We start from the raw sequence: 25,070 nt of genomic DNA, 5'->3' as shown, positions 1-25,070 counted from the left end.
CCCCTATCCCTTACATACTGTCAGATCTTAGGACAGAGTCTGTGTTCAGAATGACATCCATTTCATTTTTTTTTTTTTGTAATGACCTGTAGCTGGATCCTGGAGGGCACATCTGATTAATCTTTTTATCCCTAAAAGTATTCTGCATAGCACTTTATAATTTTATAAACAATCTGATAAAATTTGAATCCATACCCTGTCCACTACACCCTATTTGCTCTGAATCAAATGGTTTTCTAGTCCAGCCTTCTGTGTGCATCATCCCAGCAAGAGACCTCATATACCTCTTTGGAAAGGCAGGGTGGAAACTCTACACTTTAATTTCCACTCAAGGCAGCCTACCTCCATATTAAGTTATCTGTCTCAGACCATTTTTGAGGAAACCGCAGTTCAGTAACTAGCACAACCCATGACCAAGCATGTCTGAAATTACGTATAACTAGGAACATGTAAACCTAAAAAATTAAGGTTAAGAGTAGAAATTCAGAACAGACAAGGCAGTTTATGTCCCTTTCTTCTTTCCTTCGCTTGTGAATACTGGCGCTCACATAGTGCCCTCACCTTGGTTTTATGAACTGAAAAATGGAATTTTTGAGTACAGTGTGGAAGTGGAGGGCTATGGTGGCAGCTGCTTGAAACAGAAAGTGGGGGGGGGATTTTTAGAAACATTAGGTACTTTGGGAGTGTCCGTTCAACACACCGTTAGGTAGAAAAAACTTTCCTTGGATCTGCACAGAGAAACCCTACCTTTGGTGAGGGGCCCCCAGTAAATAATAAATTAATTTTCCTAATAATACGTAATTATTTTGATGATGGAAAATCCATTTGACTTTCAAAAAGCACCACTGGAACGCGTCAGATTATTACAGAGGAAAGGTCTGGCCTTCTCTCTTAGTGAGGGCTACTACTGCTAGGATGAAGTGCCGTTACCACAAGCAAGCTGGGGAGGAGAGGGCAGAGGGCTGATTTGGCTTGCACTTCCACATTGTAGTCCATCCTCGAAGGAACTCCATCAGGACAGGAACATGAAGGCAGGAACTCATGCAGAGGCCATGAGGGCCGGGGGTGGGGTGGGTTTGTGCAACTTAATGGCTTGCTCCCTGTGGTTTGCTCAGCCTTTGTTATAGCACCCAGGACCAGCAGCCCAGGGATGGCCTCCCCTACAGTGGGCCAGGCACCTCCCACGTCAATCACAAATTAAGAAAATATCCTGCCGACTAGCCTACAGCCCTATCTTATGGAGGCATTTTTCTCAATTGAGACTCCCTCCTCTCTGGTGATGCTAATTTGTGTCAGGTTGACATAAAACTAGCCAGTCTTCCACTTGCAGAAAAAAAAAGGAATTAAATATAAATAGTAAGAAAATTCAAAAGAGCTAGGTTGACCAAGGTGAATCATAAAAAGAAATGCCTCCCAAGGATTTTCTAACCTTTTAGAACCAAAGGATTCAGAATTAAATAATTACCCATTACAATGTTTACCTTTAATTCTTCAGCTCTAATATAAGAGTTTGAATATATAAAAAAGTATGGAGATTTTCCTTCTAGCTCTCTCTCTCTCTCTCTCTCTCTCTCTCTCTCTCTCTCTCTCTCTCTCTCTGTGTGTGTGTGGGGGGGGGGGTCTGGGTCTGGGTCTGGGTCTGGGTGTCTGAGGTTGTCGTTTTAACATGGAAGTTCTCAGCTGCTGCTCCAGCACCATGCCTGGCTTCCTGCTGTCATGTTCCCTCACCATGATGGTCATGGACTTACACTCTGAAACTACCCTGAGTGACTTAGAAAACTAAGAAGCACCAGTTTATAAGCTGGCCAAGACTCCCCTCATTGCTGAAGTTTATTACATCATCAGGGTATAGTACCTTGGGAGGGAGGAGTCATCACCAGAAACAGGGGTAACCCAGCAGACATTTGGCCTCCTGACCCTTTGAATGGAACACTCCAAATTGAAACAAATTACGACTACTGGAAACCATCCCAGGAGGGATTATTGAAGAACTCCTGCCATCAAACCCCCAAATGCCAAAGGATGGGTGCATCTCAGCCTGGAGGCCCCTTTCCAGGCTTTATTGGTGGTTCCTATTTATAACAATTATACAATTTATACTACAATGATGAGTGCTGCTGACTGATAGCACATGACTAGAATCAGAAACCTTGGCTGAAAATTATTTATTGTTAAAGAATTGCATTGAAAAAAATAAGATGCAAGGAAAGCATTGTATATTGTTTTATGAATGCTGCAGGCTCCCTCATTCAGCTTTTCTGCCTTGGGGATGGGGACACATATCTGAGCAAAGTGGGGAGTAGCCCGTTGTTTTGCATCCTTCCTATTTCCTGTTCCCTTTCATTCTCCTCCATCTAGACTGGGACAACCCAGATAAACGGTCTCAGGGATCAGGATCTATCCCCGGACTTTAGTCTTGGTTTCCCATGATTCCACATTAATGCATCTGCTTTTCAGCAGGAAAGAACATTATCATGTGTCAAGTGCTGTGGACTAGCCTGGTAGGGGAACAGGGGTGGGGGTGAGGAGAAAGTTTCTTCTGAGGCTGGGGTTCAATGACAGAGAGTTGGCCTAGCAAACACCCGCAGCACCACAGTAAATAAATAAATAAATAAAACAAGGTTTTGCTGAGGAGTGGAGATTATGAGTTTGAATAAAGTATGTTCAAAGTCTGACCATTGGTCTCTTATTCCCATATAGTGATATTCTCACAGTTTTTTCAGTGTCTGTCATACACGACTCCTTGTCAGTAAGTCAGACAACACCCGCCACAGTAATGCCTGTTAAAGTGGCTGGCCATCAAAACTCCAGGGCCACATTCATCAGAAGGACACTCTTGATGGAGGCGACTAATGTTGCCATTTTTCATCCACCTTATAATATTTCAGCACAGCCAACTTAAGTTTCTTTTTTTATGCTTATTCTTCTTGGGAGTGGTATAAGACTGCTTTTTAGTCTTCTGAGAACCACCAGAAAGTCTCAACACAAGATGAAGGGTGGACTCCTTTTGAATGTTGGAGTCAGACAAAGTACAGAATGCTCATCAGTTAATATCAGTCTGTTGATCGGGAGGAATTCCTTCGGGACCCTGAATCTATAGCATCTGAGGGCTCAGTCTCAAGAGTAATGGTCTTCCTGTAAGGGTTTTTACGAAAATCTGCATCTTGGCAGGGTTTCACCACAAATAGCAGATCAGAAAGTGACATGCTTACTTTTTATAGCCTTCTAGTGAATTTTTGAAAGAATCCATGGGCCTTTTTTTTTTTTTAAAATCAAACAGCTACTATCTTACTACTTTTGAACATTATATGAAACCAAGTAATTTCCTGCCATCATTTATCATTTGCAAATACAATGTCAAAAGAGGAGGTCAGGGAGAATAAAAATTTCCAGGAAAGAAAGATATGAAGATTCAGCTAGCAAGGTCTTTATAAATATAAACATAAGTTGGAAAGTACTGGTGTATGCCTTTAATCCCAGGACTCAGGAGGCAGAGGAAGGTAAAACTCTGAGTTTGAGGTCAGCCTGGTCTAAAGAGCTAGTTCCAGGACAGCCAGGGCTACACAGAGAAACCTTGTCTCAAAAAAACATATATATATATATATATATATATATATATATATATATGTGTGTGTGTGTGTGTGTGTGTGTGTGTGTGTGTGTGTGTGTGTGAGAAATCAAGGAAATTTCCTGATTTCAAATAACATTATTTTTTCTCTCTCTGCAACAAAAACACCTCTTCTTCCTTAAAATGGTAGCAATAATAAAAAGATTCCATTAAAGTATGCATTGCTATTGGCCTATTATTTCCAGGCCTCTTACTTGAAAGAGTTGCTGATCCCATGCCAGGTCCCTGAGGTGAACCCTAGTGTTGCTGGTCAGTACACGACTGTACTGTACGAGTGAAATCTGTACTGAAGACCATCCTGAGGAGAAGCCAGGCCCCAAACCTGAACACCCAACAGGCACAAGTGACTCTCCAAGTCCTCCAGAACATTTTTATAGAAACTTAGGGCTGAAGACAAAGTGGGTGGTGGGAGGGTGAGGGACGGAGAGAATGGAAAGACAGACTGATGTGTACTGCAGTTGTGAGATGAATGTGAGATAATGATGCCTATTAAAAATTGGAAGCTTTACCTCAGTGGAGGCTCTTGACTCAAAGGGCTGTGGAAAGCTCTGAGAGGGTAGGATTTAGAGCCTTTCAAGGCCTAAGTGCTGGGAGATAGTATTTCTACAAATCACAAAACAGGCCTATGGAGGAGTCAGATAAAGCACTTTTTTTTTTAGTCTTTGAAAAGTATCCAGTCTTAGGTTTTTGCCCTTGACACCTGCTGTATTACATGCTAAAGAGAACACACAATGCATGCTGCACTGTTGGTGCTTTCACAGGCATGTGACCTGCATTACATGGGGTCCTGTTCTTCCTATGCTTTTTCTGTGGGGCCTCAATAGTGACGAGGTAAGTACAGAAGTCTGGTTGCGTGTCTTTCTACATGCAAGGAACTATATGTAAATGACATTTTAACTGTGCCCTTTAATTGTGAGATATATATCCTGACTTCAGGCACTGGTTGGCAAAGGGATCAGGAGGCTAGTCTCAGTTGGACTGAGAATATCAGAGAATGAGGAAATTAATCATGAGTTCATAAATTAGAATTCATGATGTGAAGTAACTGCATGAAGATCGACAGTCCATTCAACCTTTAATGATGCATTGGTAGTTACATTAAACCTTGTGTGCTACCCAACAAGATGGGGTTCAGTGGGAGTGAGAGAGGGGTGAGAGAGGTTAATGGTGCCTGTAAATGAGCAAATGCATTCTGTTTTCATGAAATTAACAAAGATTTATTAATAAATAAAAATGTTTAAAATTTCATGTACTAGGGACTGGACAGATGATTCAGTGGTTAAGAGCACTGGCTGCTCTACCAGTAGAACTGGGTTTGATTCCCAACACTAATATGATGGCTCACACCTGTCTGTATCTCCAGTTCCAACAGATCCAAAGCCCTTTTCTGGCCTTCCTGGGCACCAGGCATTCACACCCCATACAAATATGATGATGATGATGATGATACTAACTCATGTACTAATATTTGAGCATGGTGACACACATTTATAATCTGTAATCCTAGTACCCAGGAAGCTGAATTGAGAGGATTAAAAATTTGAGTCTAGCCTGGGCTACATAGTGAGAACCTGTCTCAAGAAACAAAAAAGGAAAAAAAAGTCTCCAAACTCATGTGATATGATAATAAGCAAAACATAAGGCACACATTAGAAAAGGAAAGGTGTTGGTGTTGAATTCACAAACTTGAAGAGAGGGTCAACTCAGCCAAGCCCTTGACCACTTAGAGAAAAGAACAGAGAAAGTAGTGTTCTGAACACTCCATTCTTCATCTGTGACAGTGTGGAAAAATAACACCCATTTGCAGACATGCTGTATTAAATAAAAATAAACATGTGAAAGCTGTTCATTAGAGCCATATGGCGTAGTAAATAGGGACACAAGACAGCATGCTTGGGTTCTAATCTTGGCTCAGGCTCTTGCAGGTAATGCTGGCATCCGACCTCACTTTTTTCTTCTCTTCAGTAAGTGTAATTGCAGCATCTACTTCATGGCAGTTCTATGAATAGTACGTAAAACTATCCATCCAAAGTACTTTAGAACCTAACTGGTATATGGCAGGCAATTGTCCTTAGCTGTATATTTTATTATTATTGTATTTGTGAATATTCAGAACTGTTACTGTACTGACTTGTAATAAATAGGGAAATAGACTTTATAACCAATTTGAAACACAGCTTTGCTGGTTAAATGTGGTTTAAAAGGCTTAATCTTAGTTTGAGAAGGGGAGTTCATTCCTTTAATCAGTGGAACACAGATCATAAAAAAAAAGATTTATTATATATATATATGTGTGTGTGTGTGTGTGTGTGTGTGTGTGTGTGCCTGAGTGTATGTATGTGCACCTTGCCATACAGGTGCCTGTGGAGACCAGAAAAGGAGTCCCTGAAACAGGCAGTTGTGAGCCATCCAATGTGGGTGCTGGAAACCAAATCTGGGTCTTCTGGAAGAGCAGCAAGTGTTCCTAAACTCAGTCAATTCTCCTGCCCCAGGGAGCTTTTCAGGCAGTGATCATCTACAAGCTATGAGGAAATCAAGTACAATTTTAGGTGAAGTTAACTTGTTTGCTTTAAATGTGAAACACGCGAAAGAAAGACTCGGCAGTTTCCATGTGTCACACCACAAAGATGTAGGCTAAAATTAGTCTTCAAGGATGCCGGAGTCCAGCAGAAGAGGGTCAGAGGAGCCATAGACAGGAGAAAAGCAGAAAAGATATGGGATGGGTCATGAATGTGGTCAGAGGAGCACTGAGAAGCATATGTCGGATGACTGTCCTCTTTTTGTGTACATGTGTGTGTACATATATAATTTTTATTATTATTTTTGTGTGTATGACTGGTTTACTTAAACGTACTTCTGTATACTGTGTGTGTGTGTGTGTGTGTGTGTGTGTGTGTGTGTGTGTGAAAGTCAGAAGAGGGTGTCAGATCTTTGGAGATTAGAGTTACAGATGATGGAAAGCCACTTGTAAGTGATAAGAGATTCCTAGTGAATGTGATTATTATGGGGTAAGAGCCAAGAAACAAAATCCAGATTGGTAGAATGACTTTGAGTTTCTCAAGGGTAGGAAAAAAAATGCCTTGTTAATCTTTCTAACACCAGAGCCACAATGAGGGGGCTGGTTGATGGCCCAGAAAGGCTTTAGTGGGAGGAATAAAGGAATGTATAACTAACAGGCCACCCATCAATAACAATTGAGATCTTAAGTCTAGATATGCCACAGAGGGATGGAATGAAAGTGTGATAGCTATTGAAAGGGTCACCCACGAGACTTCTGTCTCTTTCCTATAGAAATCTAAAAATTGAAACCCCTTTAAAATTAATGGTAAACTGTGATTCGGGGGAAGGTGAAGAAACCCAACAAAACCCAGAAAACCTAGATTCCCCCCAATGACTCCTCCTACTTCCTATTTCAGGCATAAAATTGGCTGCTGGAAGACAAAGCCTTTTGTTCCACAATTAAGGATGCAATTAAAAATGTAAATGGCTGTAAGGCTGAGCATAATACTAATGAGTCTCAAAGTCTAAATGAAGAATCAAAATCCATTCTCCATTAAAGGAAGCAAACTCCAAGTTCATACAGACACAAGAGAGCCTTCTCCTTACTTAACAAGTCCCATAGGGCTCCTGCTAAGACATGGTTCAAAGCAATCCCATGGGGCCTGGGAGATAGGTAATAGGTCCCTATTACAAAAGGGACAGTCAAAATTACAGCCAAGGGCTATGGTTGGAGCTCAGTTTGGAAACTTGTCTAGCATACACAAGGTTTCATTCCTAGCACCACTTAAGCAAGGCATGATGGTAGACTCCTAAAATCCCAGCTCTTGAGATGGTAAGAAGTTGAAAGTGGCCCTCAACTATAGACTGAGCTCAAGGCCACCCTGGATTATTAGACAGAATTGACACATGACCAAAAGCGAATGGGGTTGGCTTATATATCCTGCATCACAGTCCACTGAGGGAAGCCAAAGCTTCAGGAACTCAAGCTGAGTGAGACCCTGGAGGCAGGAGCTGATGCAGAAGCCATGGAAGTATGCTGCTTACTGGTTTGTTCAACCTGCTTTCTTATAGAACCTAGGAACAGCAGCTCAGGGATGTCTTCATCCACAGTGGGTTGGGCCAGGCCCTCCCTTATCAATCATTAATCAAGAAAATGCCATATAGGCTTTCCTGCCTATAACCTGGGCTTATGGACACATTTTATCAACTTGGGTTCTCCTCTCAGGAAGCTCTAGCCTGTGTCAAGGTGACATAAAACTAGCCAGCACAGTAAGCTACAAATTCTGCCCTAGAATGCTTTACTTGGGAAAGTCAATATATAACATAAAATAAATAAGCTTTATTACTGTGAATGTTAGCAGTGCTCCGGCAGGACCCACTTCAACTTCACTGCACCACAGCCTTAACAAGTGGGGTCTTCAATCAAAGATATAACTGGGGAAAGCAGTGGCTTGTATAGGTTGTTTGTAAACCTCTTTGGCCTTCAAGTTTCCTTGAAAGTTTCTCTTTTGTAGAATGAGGGCAATAATTACACCTAAGGCACAGTACTGTCGTGAGGTTTGAAGGTGGTCAACAAGTGGGGCTCTAGCACACAAATTCCTGGGTCCTCCGGTGTTGTGGACTAGCATTGAAAAAACTCTTCTACCTATATGATGATGTAGTATTCCTGTCTCACCATAATTAATCATATAGGAATACTCTTTCCCTAAATAAAATTCCATCAAAGCAAGGTGTCCTGGATGATTTTGTTTTTCTACACCTGCCACTGATGGGACTATCAGGCTTTGTCTCCTGGAATAGAAAGGCCATATTTGCCAAGACTGACCTTATCGCTGGTCTTGTCAATAACAAATAGTAGTTTGCGTATATATGTCTAATTCTGTTATTAACGAGGCCCTATTTAAAATGGAGTCAGAGAGTTTGGAGGACAAATGAAGCAGACTAAAAGCCTGGCAATGTCATATCTTTACTGAATTCCAGCACCATTGGGCAGTGCTTGTGTCTTGAAGATACATATCGACATTAGGCACTTGTCCCCAGTTGGTAATTGACTGCCACCAGCTTGTTCAAATACCTGGGCTACATTTTCATAGGAAAGTTAGATGTGGAGTTCATTAACAAATATTTATTAAGGAATCATTTTTATACCAAGCATTGTCATTAAAAGCTCAATAAAGCCAGGTGGTGGTGGTGCATGCCTTTGTTGCTGGCACTTAGGAGGCAGAAGCAGGTGGATTTCTAAGTTCAAGGCTAGCCTGGCATATAGAGTGAGTTCCAGAATAGCCAGGGCCATACAGAGAATCCCTGTTTCAAAAAACAAAACAAACAAACCACACCACAATAAAATGACACTAACTGGATTTGTAGGCTGCTATTGAATGATATGAACGATATGTTCATTTTGACACTCTCTCAACCCTTCCTCCAAATCTGTTAAAATAGGATTATAATTGTAAGGCATCTGACATATTAGTTATCAGGAAATGGTCCTTACAATAAAAGATCTACACCGTTCATAAACTACCAACAGATCTAGACTACGAAGGTTTGAGGGAATGAGCCTGTGGCTCTCATTTACCTCTGCATCCTTAACATCTATTGCCAACTGGAACACCATGGGCAAATGCAAACAATGTGCTTAATGAATAAAAAAAATCAAGACATGAATGACTCAACATGTAATGATCAATATTGCCAACTTGACAGGATCTAAAATCACCTAGAAAACAAGTCTCTGGGCAAGCCTGAGAGGGATCATCATTAGGTTAGCTTCTTGTCATGCTTGTAAGGGATTGTCTAGATTGAGTTAACTGAATGTAAGCAGCATCATTCCACAGGATAGAGTTCCAGACTTCATTAAAAAAACAACAAACAAACAAATAACAACAAAACAGAAGGCAAGATGAGTACAAACATTCATTACTCTGTTTCCAGGCTATGGATGTGGTGTGACCAGTTATGCTAAGTTCTTGTAGGAATAATGAGCCATACCTTAAAACTGAGTCAAAATAAACCCTTTCTCCTTGAAGTTGCCTTTGTCAGGGTACTTTACCACAGCAATAAGGCAATTCCCGTATACAGAAGGTATGGAAACAATGGGACAGGGGACCACCTTCAGTCCATTGGTCAGATAATACACAGACCATAAGGCAAAATTTGTCTTATAAAACAAACCATTTCAAGAGAAGAAAGAATAATTATAAAAGAGATAGTCTTTCGGGTTCAAATCAGAATTAAAGAGGGAGCTGGGAGACATTATGAAAGCAGAGGGGCAGTAGGAGAAATTGTGAGTGTGGCATCGATGACATTGGTGAGGACGTGGGTAATTTGTGGCTCCTGCTAAATTCTTTTCAGGCATCTCTGGGTTGAGTCTACCTGGGAAGTTGACAAAGCTGCGCATTTTGGAGCCATAGAACCATGGCCTACTTTTCAAGGCATTTTGGTGCAGAGGACAGAAAGGTGAAAAGGTCACCAGGAAGCCTTGTCCTTCCTTCTCTGCTGGAAGAAAGTGATGGCACAAAAGAGGGAGAGCTCACCCCACTGCTGAGAAAATAATGCCTGTTCACAACCAGTTCCACAGTATCTGTCCTGCTAGGACAGGTAGCCTTTGTGATAAATGAGGATTATCGATCAAGATTTATCAGTGTCTTTCCATGTGCCACACATTGAAATACAGTATATTATTAAATCATCATAACCACTTCATCATATCCCATTCCTATTTTTTTTTCATAGATACAGAAACAAAGGCAAGGGAGATGGCTTTGACTTCTCTAAGATCTCAGTGCTAGCAAGTGGAAGATCATATTACAAAAGTATCAGGGTCTGGCAGCATCCAACAACTGTGCCCCTAAATACTACTCTATAGCACCTCACATATAGGACCCAATGTCTGTACCCATGTCTAGTCTGGCTCAGGAATCTGAAGGGAATCATTTGGCATAATTTATTTATTTATCTCCAAAAGGGGGTCATTCCTGACTAGTGGACTGAGATAATGTTATAGAATGAATGCAAAAACAAATAATGGTATTTGATGAAAGGAAGCTTCATGACAGATATTTCCCTCTATTTCTACCTCTTCCCTCATGCAAGGATAACCCACTTCAAACTGGCCTCACCACCAAGCATTTAGGATCCCTCAGACACTGCATTGTTAAGGCAGTGAAAATGTGCTTTCCTGCTTGACTGGGTACCATGTTGTTGACCTGGAATTTTTCTGTGTATCTGGAAGCTATAAATCATGATCCACTGAGGAGTTATTAAATCAAGTCAGTCAGTTGTGAACATCACTCAACACAGAAAGAATCACACAGAATAGAAAATAATGAAAGACACTATTTATAAACCAAAGAGTACTATTTAGTGACAAAGTCCTTTTATTTTTATGCATGTTTCTATTTACAGGGCCATGAGAAAGAATGAACGCCCTTTGTTCTTTGGGTCAAAATACTTAAAAGTTTTTGAAATAGCAATGCAAACATTGTGCATTAGGAAGTAGTCAAAATTCCAGAGGTTTCTCTGCCTATCTGCAGCCTTTAGATATCCCAGTACACTTAATAGCTTTCCTCGCTCCCACTAGATAGTGAGTTTCCTACTGGCAGGAAACATAATTTTCTGCTCAGTCCTTCATGCCAGTTACAGGTTTAGGAACAGAACACATACGCAAGAGATGCTTTTGTAACTACGTGAGTGGAGTGCAGCCCTCAGAGCATCCATTCTTAAACTTAAATTTATAACAAAGAGATTACTTGCTGGAAGTCTTACTAACCTTTATTAACAAATGAACATAGGCCAAAATTTTTTTTAAGGTGACTTTTCCATTCTAAGCGATGGATGGAGGTATCTACTTTCATCTCTGACCTCCTGTTTTCTCCCAGTGATTGGGGTACTTTTATGCCTTTAATCAGAAGGCAAGCTTGTTCTTCAGACATCTGTGCCTCTATGGGAATTTGTTTATTTATTTATTTATTTATTTATTTATTTATTTATTTATTTATTTATTTATTAGTTTTTTGAGACAGGGTTTCTCTGTGTAGCTTTGCGCCTCTCCTGGAACTCACTTGGTAGCCCAGGCTGGCCTCGAACTCACAAAGATCTGCCTGGCTCTGCCTCCCAAGTGCTGGGATTAAAGGCGTGAGCCACCACCGCCCGGCCTCTATGGGAATTTAAAACCCTCTGTTTCTGACCTTAGTCCTCTAAGCAGCAGGAAAAGCCACGTTCTTTATAAATTAACTCTGTACTGGCTGATGGGCAGGAGAGGAGAACATATATGAGCAGTTGAATTCATACCCACTCCACCTAGGCACCTGCTTGTTTCTTTTGCCCATATGGAAATCCTTGATGGTATGTAACAAATCCCACATTACAGCAGCTCTGGAGATTAAGTGCATCTACTTGAAAACTGATAAAGTACTTGTCCCACACTCTGAAATTACTGTATTCATATCGCTAATGCTTCAACTTACTTCTTTTTGTGATACTAGGGTTGGAACCCAGGCTCTCTTACAGGCTACATAAGAACTGTACTGTTGAACTACATCCCCAGCCAACTTTATTTGTTGTTAAGATTCTGCAACTATTGGTTTTCACAATGCAGGAAATATAAAAGACAAACACATAGGAATCATTACTGTACAACATGTACAGCATTACGAGTATAAACCAACTTCATTTGCATAATGCTTCCATATCACTTCTAGTACCTCACACACAAGATTAAAAGAAGTAAAATGATTCCAACCACCTGGAAAATAGAAAAAGTGGAGGTAGTTTAAAGCTGTGCTTGTCTTAGGCAGTGCTGGTTCCTTTCCCTCATTCAAGAGTTCAGGGATACAAAGGGCTACCACTTAGGAGGATCGTGTGTCTGTCAGAGGGATAAGGCCAGCAACAGATTCACAGGCTCGTGAGAAGATGCATCAACTCCAACATGGCCAGAGCCAAAGCTAATGTGTTCTCTCTCTCTCTCTCTCTCTCTCTCTCTCTCTCTCTCTCTCTCTCTCTCTCTCTCTCTCTCGGGGTCGGGGGAGAAATTTGAAGGCAGAGTACAAGTTCTGTGAACTAGGCAAATACTGAAATCATTTATCCTAGGTCAAAATTTTGTAAACTTTCTGATTAGGTTTTTGACTTCATGCAAATGTATGGATAATATCAGTGAAAGAAATACATATCTTGTATGACTCCAAAGTGGTGTGCTTGAGTTGTACTTCTTAGCTAACTAATTCACTCATCTAAGCATCCAGCCTAGTACTGACAGGAATGGACTGGCAACCACAGCTAAAATACATTCAACAGCTGGAACCCATGAACGAAGATTGAGGAAGGTGAAATAAAGAGGAGAGATGGAGGACTAGTGGAGAAGTTGATTGTCATAGCAGCTGGAGATCCCAGGCCAATGTGTGTTCTTCTCAGTCCTCACAGCAGATCTGGTGAGAGCTACGTTTCCTTCTAGAGTACATAGGGGTGAGCAAGATGAGAAAAATAATGCTTCAAGACGATATTTCCAGATTAGAGAGACAGGCTCATCACCTTATATAGTTGAGAAACCCTGCTACTCATTTATTTTGAGAGAGTGAGTAGTTGATGTTCTAAAATAATCACAGACAAATTTGGTACAGTTCCTGTTTGCATGCTCCAGATACGGCAAGTGTCCCTGGGGACCATTTTTGGGGAGGACTGTTGGAGCTTTGCTAGTCCATTTCACATCCTTACGTCCTTTGTTGGTCCATTTTACCACGTGGTACAAGAACAAGGCCTGGGGCTCTTAGGAGTCTTTGTCCTAGGCTCTTGTCTGTGTGTGGCCTTTACTTCTTCTACCACTATGTCTCAGAATCATGTAGATGCTGATGTCAGCTCTCTAGGTACTGCATAATGGGGTCTGAGGAGACTAAATACCACATTTTATGGTGATATTTTATTTGTACTGAAATGTGATTTTATTTGTATGTTAATAAATAAAGTTGCCTGGGGGTCAGAGCTAATAGCTAGCCATAGGAAAGCTGGGTGGTGGTGGTGCACGCCTTTAATCCCAGCACTTGGTAGGCAGAGCTAGGTAGATCTCTGTGTGTTCAAGGATACAGCCAGCATGGAGACACACGCCTTTAATCTCAATACCAACCATAGAAGACCTGGAGGTCTGTACAGACAGGCAGTGATGAGGTGGTCATGTGGTTGGTTTTATACCCAATGAGAAGGCAGAACTGAAAGTCTTTATCAAGACAGACACACAGGAATTAGGTCTCTTTTGGAGAGGTAGGACCACCGCAGGAGGAAGGGTACGGTTTTAGCTCTTAGCTCTGACCTCTTGGCTTTCTTCTTTGCATTGGTTCTGTGTTTCTTATTTAATAAGACGGTTGGTTACATCTACAACACTTCAATACTAGAGAGATTTTCTCTAGGGATTTTCATATGGAAAGTCAAGTGTGTTTGAGTCTCATTTAAAAGTTACCTCCTTTCAAAACTTTTTATTAGTTTAAGTTTCCAATTTTCTTACATGTTATAATTTTGTTTATCATTTCTCAGCATGAAGAAGATTCTAATCAATAATACTTTCAAATACGTCTTTTGAGTTTGTATTATAACCCTTCATTTAATTTCCACAACTTAAAAACTTTTAACCCATACATTTTTATCAATTTTTTTCTACTGCATTAATGATATTTTCATGTAGTTCATTTTTAATGACAACAATATTGATGTTTTTTTCCTTGCACTTTAAGTTTATAAAGCAATTCAGTTGACTGATTTGTCTGAGTACTATTAGCCCAACTATTTTTTTTTTCTATTTGTTATCCCAAAGGATGACATTTCAAGATTTTTCAAAATAATTGTTATCAGGAAAACCTGTAATATAACACAAGTATGGAGAAGAAAATTAAGACACAAATTGGCTGGGCGATGGTGGCGCACGCCTTTAAACCCAGCACTTGGGAGGCAGAGGCAGGAGGATGTCTGTGAGTTTGCGGCCAGCCTGGGCTACAGAGTAAGTTCCAGAAAAGGCTCCAAAGCTACATAGAGAAACTCTGTCTTGAAACCACCACCACCTCCCCCTCCCCGCCAAAAAAAAGGAGACAAATTGGCTTAATTTATATCACATTTGCAATGTCACTATAAGATGTTCTCTTAGGTACTATAAAGTTCTCTAAGGATCTCCACATTTCCTGCCATGGACAACAAAGTACTTGAAAACAATCTAGAATACATTTGGTTAATTATGGAAGATTAACAGTCTGCTATATCTATCTATCTATCTATCTATCTATCTATCTATCTATCTATCTATCTATCTATCCATCCATCCATCCATCCATCCATCCATCCATCCATCCATCCATCCATCCATCCATCCATCTTGTGTTTTTAAACCTCAAGAGTCCTGAGGCATGGAAACTCCCCTAAATAAACTGGGATTCTATGATGACCAGAGCACCCAACAAATAAGGCCCCTGAGAACCTGCCACCTTCTGAAATTGGCCTTCTATTTTCTCCCTGCATGTGTAACACACAGGAAAGTGAACTTTACAGCCATTTTGATTCAGAAAAGTCTAACTCAAATGCATCATTTAGTAGATGTATCACGGGATTCTTGCTGGAAAAGAAAGCGAAATTTTGGTGAGGAAGATGTGGCCTTAGTTGTCAGTCAGATCTTGAGCCAGAGTTGGTGGTGGACATCTGAAGAACGAGGGACTGATTCCTCCAAACAGGCATACATTCATTCTGACCACATTAGGGGTTACTTTCCCTCACAGCTATTAGTATCTGCACTATTTATTAAAAGCCCTGCGTTGACAAAATGGCTCAGTGGATAAAATAGCTTCCAGTCTAGCCTAGAAACCATAGTTAAGTCCCCAGAACCCACATGGTAGAAGGGCATGCACACACACACACACACACACACACACACACACACACACACACACAGATAAAATTTAGATGTAATCCAGGAGCTGGTACTAGTAAGTGGAGCATGCTATATTTGAGTGTCTATCTATCTCACTGAAGAGGTTTCCACAGGGATAAAATGCTGACAGGCAGTTTGAATTCGCTCATTCTGTAGCCAGAGTTGCAATGGAACATACAGTATCTCCAAGCTCATCTTAAACATAACCTGGTCTCCTTGCCTCCATCTAAGTAGTGAGATTACAGGTGTGAGTCACCATGCCCAGCTAATTAATGGGTTTCAGTCAGGCAGGGAGCAATGAATTGCTATGGTCCTGGAAACAACTTGAAATTCTACTGAAGAAAGTATTTCCACCAAAACTTTCAGAAAAACAACCAATGTGCATTCCTTTTTGACAGAACAGCTGATTTCTAATGATGGCACGAAGCTAATACACTCAATACCCAGAGGGTCAGGAAGTCATAAGGAATGTTTTCTTCCAAGACTGACTGTAAGCAAATGTCCAGAGCTTCAATATATGCATTCAAGCTTTGTCATAAATGAAACTTATGTTATACTTTAATAGTTTTTAATATTATTAAGGGATAACTTGAGAACTGAGTATGGTGTTGTATACCTATGTTTCCAGCACGAAGAAAGTTCTAGCATTTGTCAACTTGAGCTTCACAGACAGCTCCCCCCCCCCCCCGCCCGCCAATAATTTCAAGAGAAAAAAGTTTAAGAGATAAAACTAGGGAAAAGTTTTAACCTGATAGTATTTCAAAAATTACTTTAAAATGGTTAAATGCAAGGCCTTTTGAGCAGACATGGGCTATTTGGAACACAGGCATGGCACTTGTGTCCCTAAATTGGTAGCACAAGACAAGTACATCTGAGTCAGGAATATTCCAATTCCTACCTGACATACAGGGAGCGTTTCTGATTGGTTCGAAGGGACCCAGACCCGGAGCTCATGCTGTGGTTCATCATCTGCTCTCGTAGGTCATGGATTTTGGCCTCAAATCGGGCGTAATCTGGGAATGGAGGAAAAGAATGGTAAGTTTGATTCTGTACGTTCTGAAAATTAGACATACTGTATAGATAAAGCCCCTGCTCTCCGCTGTCGTTTGTCTTCCAGGTACCAGGCAGGTGCTCACCTTCAGAAAAGCACATCTGTCTACCAGTGCTTTTTCCTCACAATTTCACAGGAGGAAAAGGAGAGATCAGTTACTTCCCCAAAATTACCCAGAAAACATAAAGCCATGACACCCCCAACTTCTGAGAAGTTTAAGGTTCCATACCACCCTTAACTTAGTATCCCCTATATCTCAAACTGTAGCACATCATCATAACTAGAATAAAATGGACACAATCTATATTAATCTTACCCAGATTTTCTCAGTCTCATTTCTGTGTGTGTGTGTGTGTGTGTGTGTGTGTGTGTGTGTGTGTGTATGTGTGTGTGTGTAGGAGTGGGGGGCTGATTGACCTTCTAAGTAGCCTCCTGAGTGCTGGAATTAAAGGTATGTGCCACCATTCCAGGCTTTCTTTAGCACATTTAAAAATAATTTGATTTTCAAATTAAATTATTTACAAATTTTTATGAAAAACAAGGAGAACTAAATTAATGTAATTATTTACAAATTTTTATGAAAAATAAGGAGAACTAAATTAATGTAATAAAAGTTGATTTACCTAGAGACTGTTTTAAATTATTTTTTTAAAAAAGGATTCATTTTATTTTTATTTGTGTGTGTGTGTGTGTGTGTGTGTGTGTGAGAGAGAGAGAGAGAGAGAGAGAGAGAGAGAGAGAGAGAGAGAGAGAGAGAGAGAGAGAGAGAGAGAGAGAGGATATATAAATATACACTTGGGTTTGGGTTTTCTGACAATGCAACAAAATCTCTTAAGCACTGGATCATCTCTCCAGTCTTATATTTGAAATTCTTTAAATTAAAAAGTTCCACAAAGCTGATTTTCATTTCAGATCATGTAACATGTATTGATAATTGCAGGATGGCCTTCCCTAAAAGATTTGGCAACAGCTAACATAATACTTACTCATTTCAGAATGTGAAATATAAAAGTTTGTACTCTAAAGACTAAAAATGCCCATAATAGTAGGTTAGTAATTTCCGATGTTGAAATACAGCCTGGAATTATCAAGATTTGGCAGATTTCCTGTTTAATAATTCAGCCTTAAATGGTTAAATAAGCCAAATATAGATTTAATCACATAGTTCATCTAAAATCTATTGACTTTACTCTGAAACACTGCATTTCATTCCAAGGGAAAACACTTATGAATATGGTTGTGATATTGTTTGCAGGTTTAAACCATCTTGAGCAAGCTGTATTTCCATGCTACCTAGAAGGGATAAACTAACATTTATAATGGACCACATGGTACCAAGTACATATGGGGCGTTGAGGACATCTCTTTCCTAGGTCATAAAATGAAGTCTACAGATATCATAAAAAATACCTTCAACTATATAAACATAGAAGGGAAATGTAAAGGCCTTTGCCTTATTTCTCACAGATGTCCTTCCCCAAAGCTCATCAGGGGAAGGAGTCGTATGCTGGGAATGTTCGTGGGTATGTTTGTGAGCAGATGCTAAAATGTTTTCTTCTTTTTAAATAGTATAACATGGATGGCTAGCTACTTTCTACCAAACCTATAAATACAATTTTTCTTAATAACATTCTATACTTGTTTATTTAACAAGACCCATGTATTTAGGTGTTAGGCCTCTGAAGCTCTCCATGATAAATAAGTATCTTATTGTATGTGTGCACATTATGAAATAAGTCATATGGCATCATAAGTAGAAAGAAGTGTTGGCCAGTACTTTGTACAACAACCACATAGTCTCCACTATCATTTTGTTTTTATTTTAAAACTATGTCTTGTCACACAATTCAGGCTGCTGTGGAGCTCACTGTGTATATGTAGTGCAATCTGCCTTGAACTTGTGATCCTCCTGCCTCAGCCTTCTGAGTGCTAGGATTATAGGCACGTTTCCACATTGTAAAGAAAAAAACTCACTGATCTGTTTTGGGACACAGAGTGGAAAATTCCAACTTTCAGATCCATGTCATATGACTACTTTCTGAAGATGAAATACTCCATGCCTGGTCTCATCTCAGTCTCATGCAGACATAGGACTCTCTGCTGCACAACCATGAGGACTGGGAGATGACAGAGCAAAACTCTACCAAGTGTACTCCTCCAACATCTGGCCGTCGATACCTGGTGCTGTCTGTCCAATGAGCTATATTATTGCCTCTGTCTCACCAATTATTTGTGCAGTTGCCTGTTTCCATTAGGCTGAGCTCCTTAGGGAAGAGACGATGTCTCGTTGTAGGGATTCCCTAATTTTTGATGCAGTCGGATAGTCCAGAGGGAGTTAATAAGAGGTGCATAACACCTTTTCTGAATGACTGATGAGTGAATGAGGAATGAACTAAATCATTAGGTAAATTTAGTTATCAAATAGCTGCAAGTAAAAAAAAAATCTGCTGATTTCCAACAATATTTTCCAAGAGAAGGAAGGCAACACATATCTATCTCCTTTTCCAAAAGCAAATGCTCATGTTTCAAACAATTTTTGTCAAAGTACTTCCAAACCATTTTGCTGTCTTTATTACCCTCTGGGCAATGTCTGATCTCTTCAACTCAGTCATGCCAAGTGCTAGAAACAGTTCTGACCCTTAACCTACACACAATTAAGAACGCCAATGATTCTTTCCTAGGCTCTCATAAGGATTGTGCTACTACAGCATGTATTATGATGGGACACTTGCTCTATTAATAAAGTTCATTCACTTTGCTGTATGGCTCATTAGATAAGCCCAATACTTTCTGCCATGTTTTTACATTGTCTACCCTCTTTCACATATTAATGTACAGAGTTTAAGTTCATCATGGCTCGTAAGTTATGCTGCCTTGGCCTTATCTAGCATCCATCCTGTTCTTGATATAGCATTTTGACACTCAGCTTAATCTCAGATCTTGTATTCAAATGTACCTGTCTTTTACCTTTTGAAAGTAAAAACAGAGGTACACATAATTTAGTCAATTTGTGAACAGTAGGTTTACAGATACAAATGGGGTGAGGTCAGGGGAACGTGCATGTTTACAACTTCATAGCAATAAACCAAGCTTATGGTTAGAAATGCTTCAGAAATAAACATCTATGTAGACTGTGAGATGTCAATCTTTATGTCTTATCAAAGTATTGAAAATCCATTCAACCAGCTAAAACAAAAATAACTAATATACCTACTCCTTATCAACCCAGTTTCTTTCTGAAGTGTGTCCCTCCTGCCTCTGCTCACCCACTTTGGGGAAATTTTTGGCCAAATTGCTAGCACTCTCTCTTGATTTCAAGTGTCATGAGCACATTCAACTGAGATTTTAAAAACATGCTAATCTTTACACCATGTAGCTTGGAGCAAGACAGAACCTGAATGAACTTGTGACATTACAAGGACATTAAGCATGACAATGCTAAGGTGGATCGCCAGAGTAAGATAGCAACACTTAATCCTGCACGGCCTTGCTTGCAAAAGGGAGCTGGTGAGTGCTGAAATTATAAATTATTTCATACTTCTTGGGCTTTCTATAACTAGCAATAGAGGGTTGAAAACTAGCTCCTAAGCAGGGTGTTCATAGTGGTGTCAAGAAATACTGGCTTCGGTGAACTCTTTGTCCTCTATGTATGAGAAAATCTTTGTGGTTTCCCCCTCTATATTCAAAGATATCTAAACCCAACTGTACATGGATATACAGAGGGAGGAAGGGGATCAGATGGAGATGGGGGCACAAGAAAAAGGCATAACAAAGAACAATGATAGCCATGAGTGGAGGTGCCATAATGAAACCTATTATTTTCTATGCCAACTTAAAAAGTATTAAATGAGCAAACCTATAGAGTTCAAAGTGAAGTGGATAAATAAATAGCAGAGGCAGCAGCAATCAATGATGCTCACTAGGGCAGAAGGACAACTGTTCCTAGAGCAGATACAGAGGGGCTGTGAGGGTTTCAGGTTCAAATCAAGTCATTCCCAGCATGCTGCTGCAGTCAAATGAACCAGTATTGACTGAACCGAAGTAATGCACTGCCATTCACCAAACTCAGTCTTTATAGAAAAATGTGTCCTAAAGAAAACGTGCTTAGTGTATATGACACATTAAAATTTTACTAAGCATTAGAGAAATTAATGAATCTGATTGTTTCTAACTTTAATCACTCATCTGGAGAATTTTGTTTTCAATTTTGACATAATGGTTGATAATATCAGAAAGCTTAAGATTTGGAATATGTATATGACATCAACATCTTAGCCCTGACATGTACCAGCTAAATATCATTAGGAAAGTTACTAACCTTTCTTGGCTCATTTTTTTTTTTTTTTTTTTTTTGGGTAAGAGAAATGGTAGTAAGGATGATACCTATCTCAAGGAATATTGGGAATGTCATGGATCAGACGATTGGGTTTTGGTAATGACTGTCATTCTTTGTTTTTAAATGTGTAATTTACAACCTATTCTTGTTCATTGTTTGCAAACATCATAATCTGTTTGAGAATGGAAACTTGTATCCATTTCTAAAACCCCTTGATTTAGCATCCCTCTCCCTATTATGAAGTGTATCTACTAGGCCAAACAGGAACAAGCCAAAAGTGGCCTTGGTTTGGGATGGTTGGTCCCTTCTTGATGAACATTATATGACCCACCAGATCCTCCTATAAATCCGTAGTTATTTGGAGCTCAGAATGAGGATGTCCAACTCCAACACTGCTGCCGGTTTCTGTAGGATTAGTGGCCTCATCTGCCAGGATCATCTCAACACTGAGGGACACTCAGGTGGAGTGATAAGAAGGTGTGAACACCACACAGTACACAGTGAGAGGGGGCTCTGCCATGCTCCAATTTCCTTTACAATTTGTCCAGGGTGAACCACAAAACCCAGAGTTCAAAGGAGGCATAGCCGGCTTAATCTACCATCGTTTAATGCTGCCCAGATGCTTGCATCTCTGACTCAGATGCTATGCTTCGATTCTGAGAAAAGGAAACAACTTTGGAATGAGCATCTCCCAAGTGAGCTGTGTGTATGGAGCGGGGAGAACATCCCTTCACAAGCCCGATTTCATGTAGCCCTCTTATGACTGTCGGTTACTAAAGGAAGCCCCGAGCAGATCAGACGGAAGTACAAGTGAGGAGGCCAGCTTTCAGGATTCATCATGCCGTTTACTAATAACAAGGCCTGGGGAAATTACTTAGACTCAGCTCATTCACCTGTACATTTTGAGATTTACTTTGCAAACTGTTTTTTATCAAACATATCAAATGGATATGAAACAGCTTGAATGTGGTTTTTTTTTCGTTTTTTTTTTTTCCCCCATGGTGGTCCTGTCAGGACAAATGTATGTGCAGTCCTCAGTGGTGCTGAACTTGACAGTAGCATCCTCTCCCTGTTTATTCTTTATGAGTATGGACACAGCTCAGAGAGCAACTGATAAAGCCATTGAGCTGTATGCAGGGTTCTGTACATCCAAGCAACAGAGGCTGCTTTCCTGCTGAGTTATCCATTCCAGCACTACGCAGAAGCTACTTTGAAGAGCACCCCTGTGATATGCCTAAGCGGTTTGACATAGAGATCTATGAGAATCTCTTTGGTAGTAGGTAAGCTAAAGGATTCGAACTTTAATGCATGCCCCTCCTGGTGGGGCTAGGATAAATGTCAGTGGTGTGCAGTCGACTGGGGTCATGTTATTATTTTCTTAGACATGCCTGTCATTGTCACCAGGACCCAGGAATGATGCATGGGAAGGATGTAACACTCACAGTTTTTTATAATGTCTAAGCACAGTCCCTGATCCCTGCTCCACAAGTGTGGCATTGTGGACAACTATAACTGCTCTCATTTGTGGTTGGGGGACAGCTTTTTTTCATTAATTCCTCAATGTTTCTTCAGCATCAATTACAGGCTGTGTAAACTGCTAGGACACCAAAGCCACGGATGGGTCCTCACTTTAAGGCTGCTTCTCATTTTCATTTTTCTGTGAATTGCAAAAGAGCGCCTGCCATTTAAGCTTGCACTCCCTGCAAGGAGTACTGAGTGCTTTCTAGGTGGTTAGCTTCTTATGGATAAGCTCTCCTTTGCCTGGAATAAGCTCACACAGTCAGGCCCGAGCTCCTGGAGACAAACTAGGGCAAGTGACATCTCTATGAAAAGCTGCTGGTTATTTACAGTGTGGAAAGAAAAACTAGGATTTCAAAGCTGTACCCTGGAGGCAGAGTTTCTGCAGTTCTGGCTTTTAGAGGGTAGGAAAATCCCCCATCTGCTTAGAGACACTTTTTTCACATGTTTTGAAAAGAGGAAATCACAGCTGCCCCTACACACTGCCCCTCGGACTATCTGACACGCTGCACTTTGTTTTCATCATTTTAAGCAGTATTGATTTTTAAAAGCACCATCTATCATGCAGTTTTAAATAAGCAAACAAAGACTCATTCTGATATCAGAAACTGAAATGTACTTTTGCACAGACATGAATGTGAGTCTTGGAATCAATATATGATAATGAATGATTTAGACTAGAAAAATCTAAATATATTACTGTGCGCTCTTTCTCTCTCTCCCTCCCTCCCTCTCTCTCTTCCTCCCCACTACACTCTTAAATAGTTATATGCAAGGGAGTCAGCCAAGGAACACTGGTTGTACTTCACATTCAAGAAGTAATGCACTGCCAAAATTCTTTCACATGATATAAAATTCATTATTTACTTGGACCTCAGAACATTTCCAACAGCCTCCATTTTACCACCTTCTATTTCCTGAGCTGTCCTGGGACTTTGGAGCCAGACAGGCACAGAAGGGACCAGCCATATTCTATGAGGATGGAAGAGATGCTTCATTCCAGACACTTTACAAGTAGCGATGCCTGGAGGGGTGCTGTGTCAATGAACTACTTTAGGATGATGGCTTCCTTCTTAGCTATACACTTGAATTTCTACCTGCTGTCAAGAGAGTTGACCTATGGCCACAGGCAGGGCTTTGAGTGTGGATCTTTCCAGGCTGGATTTTCTGCATAACGATTGTTCTAGCCTCTTACTTCAAACCTCAACTTAGCTTACCCTTCAGGCTACCAACCTGATTCTGAGCTGAAAAGGAGATATGGAATTTTCCACTGCTGTGCGTGCGTGCGTGCGTGCGTGCGTGCGTGCGTGCGTGTGTGTGTGTGTGATACAGGGATAGGAGAAGTGATACAAACAAACAAAGACACAGATACAAAGAGGTTACAAACCAAGTTGGTCAGAGTCCAGTTTTGTGCAGAAATTCCAGTCAATTAGAGGATGCATATATCTTTTGTAAGTATCTAGTACTAAGCAATTTAGTCATGGACTTTAGAAGGTTAAAAATGAAGTCCTTTCTTCCTCTGTCCCTAACACTGGACACAAAGTGTAGTACCTAGTTATGAATTTGAAAACACTAACAAGTTTATTGAATTTGATAAGCAGAATTGAAAACTTTAGGAGAAGAAAACCGATCTCCTACCTTGCCTACTACTGAACGGATCAGGCTTTTAGAATAAATTTCAATAACACACTGAACTGAGGCTGCATCTCCGAACACTGCCCTCAGCACCACCTGTCACTGTCAAGCAGAACTGGGTTCATTGATTTTGACTGGAACGATTTTCTCAGGGAAACTGGAGAACTTTAAAGAGGTTTTAGGCAACTATGCAGAAATTCTTTAATGTGTGAAATGAAGTAGTTTTCTAGGCAAACAACAGTCTGAATCCCCAACCAATTATTTCCTACAAACCGGTGTTAACTCTGAAGTCAGATCCATCAGATTTCATCTTGACTAAATACAAGTTCTGTTTCACTGAGCCACAAAGCAGATAGATTACTAGGCTTCTTAGAAAAACGAATCTGCACAGAAACTTCCTGGAATTAGCAAACTCTACCTGTTCCAGTAACTGGGAATGCTTTTTGGCATAAATTTTTGTTGCTAAAGCAGGCTGTATAATAAATCAACTGACTTGAATTTGAATCTTAAATTTACTACTGAGTCATGGTGTGGATTTTGCCACTTAGAGAAAACTTGGTTTTCTTGTCTGTATAATGGGAAGGCAGCACCTGCCAAATCAGGCTGTCTGGAAAATAATGTGATCATATTCATGTCTGGCATAGTACAGTCCTGGGGGCAGAATAGGTTCCTGGTAAATGGAAAGGAAATCAAACAGGTGGCACTGGGAAGGTCACCTACAGTTTTGTGGTCCTTCTCTATAACAGGGAGACAGGTACTCTTCTGCTCACATTAAAAGTGAATGTGAGCCAGGCGGTGGTGGTGCACACCTTTAATCCCAGCACTTGGGAGGCAGAGCCAGGCACATCTCTCTGAGTTCAAGGCCAGCCTGGGCTACCAAGTGAGTTCCAGGAAAGGGGCAAAGCTACACAGAGAAACCCTGTCTCAAAACAACAACAACAACAACAACAACAAAAAAGTGATTGTGAGAGTCAAAAACAGAAATACGGAATGTTTGACAAAT

General features: G+C 40.4%; 1 protein-coding gene across 28 annotated transcripts in view; it reads right to left on the bottom strand.

Annotated features, from left to right (window-relative positions):
• Positions 1-25,070, bottom strand: part of Dlg2 (discs large MAGUK scaffold protein 2) — a 1,859,766-nt gene that overhangs the window by 122,897 nt on the left and 1,711,799 nt on the right. For all 28 annotated transcript variants that reach the window (XR_013043174.1, XM_076547134.1, XM_076547135.1 and 25 more), the window contains one exon: positions 16,426-16,540. Coding sequence is in view for 27 of the 28 variants with exons in the window: in XM_076547134.1 (XP_076403249.1) it covers positions 16,426-16,540 (115 nt within the window). In the remaining variant the exon portion in view is untranslated. The remainder of the gene's footprint in view (positions 1-16,425; positions 16,541-25,070) is intronic.

Source organism: Peromyscus maniculatus, chromosome 1 (genome assembly GCF_049852395.1).
Source record: "Peromyscus maniculatus bairdii isolate BWxNUB_F1_BW_parent chromosome 1, HU_Pman_BW_mat_3.1, whole genome shotgun sequence".
Classification (NCBI taxonomy): domain Eukaryota; kingdom Metazoa; phylum Chordata; class Mammalia; order Rodentia; family Cricetidae; genus Peromyscus; species Peromyscus maniculatus.
Note: the sequence above shows the minus strand (reverse complement) of the source record. Positions and strands in the feature narration are given on the sequence as shown.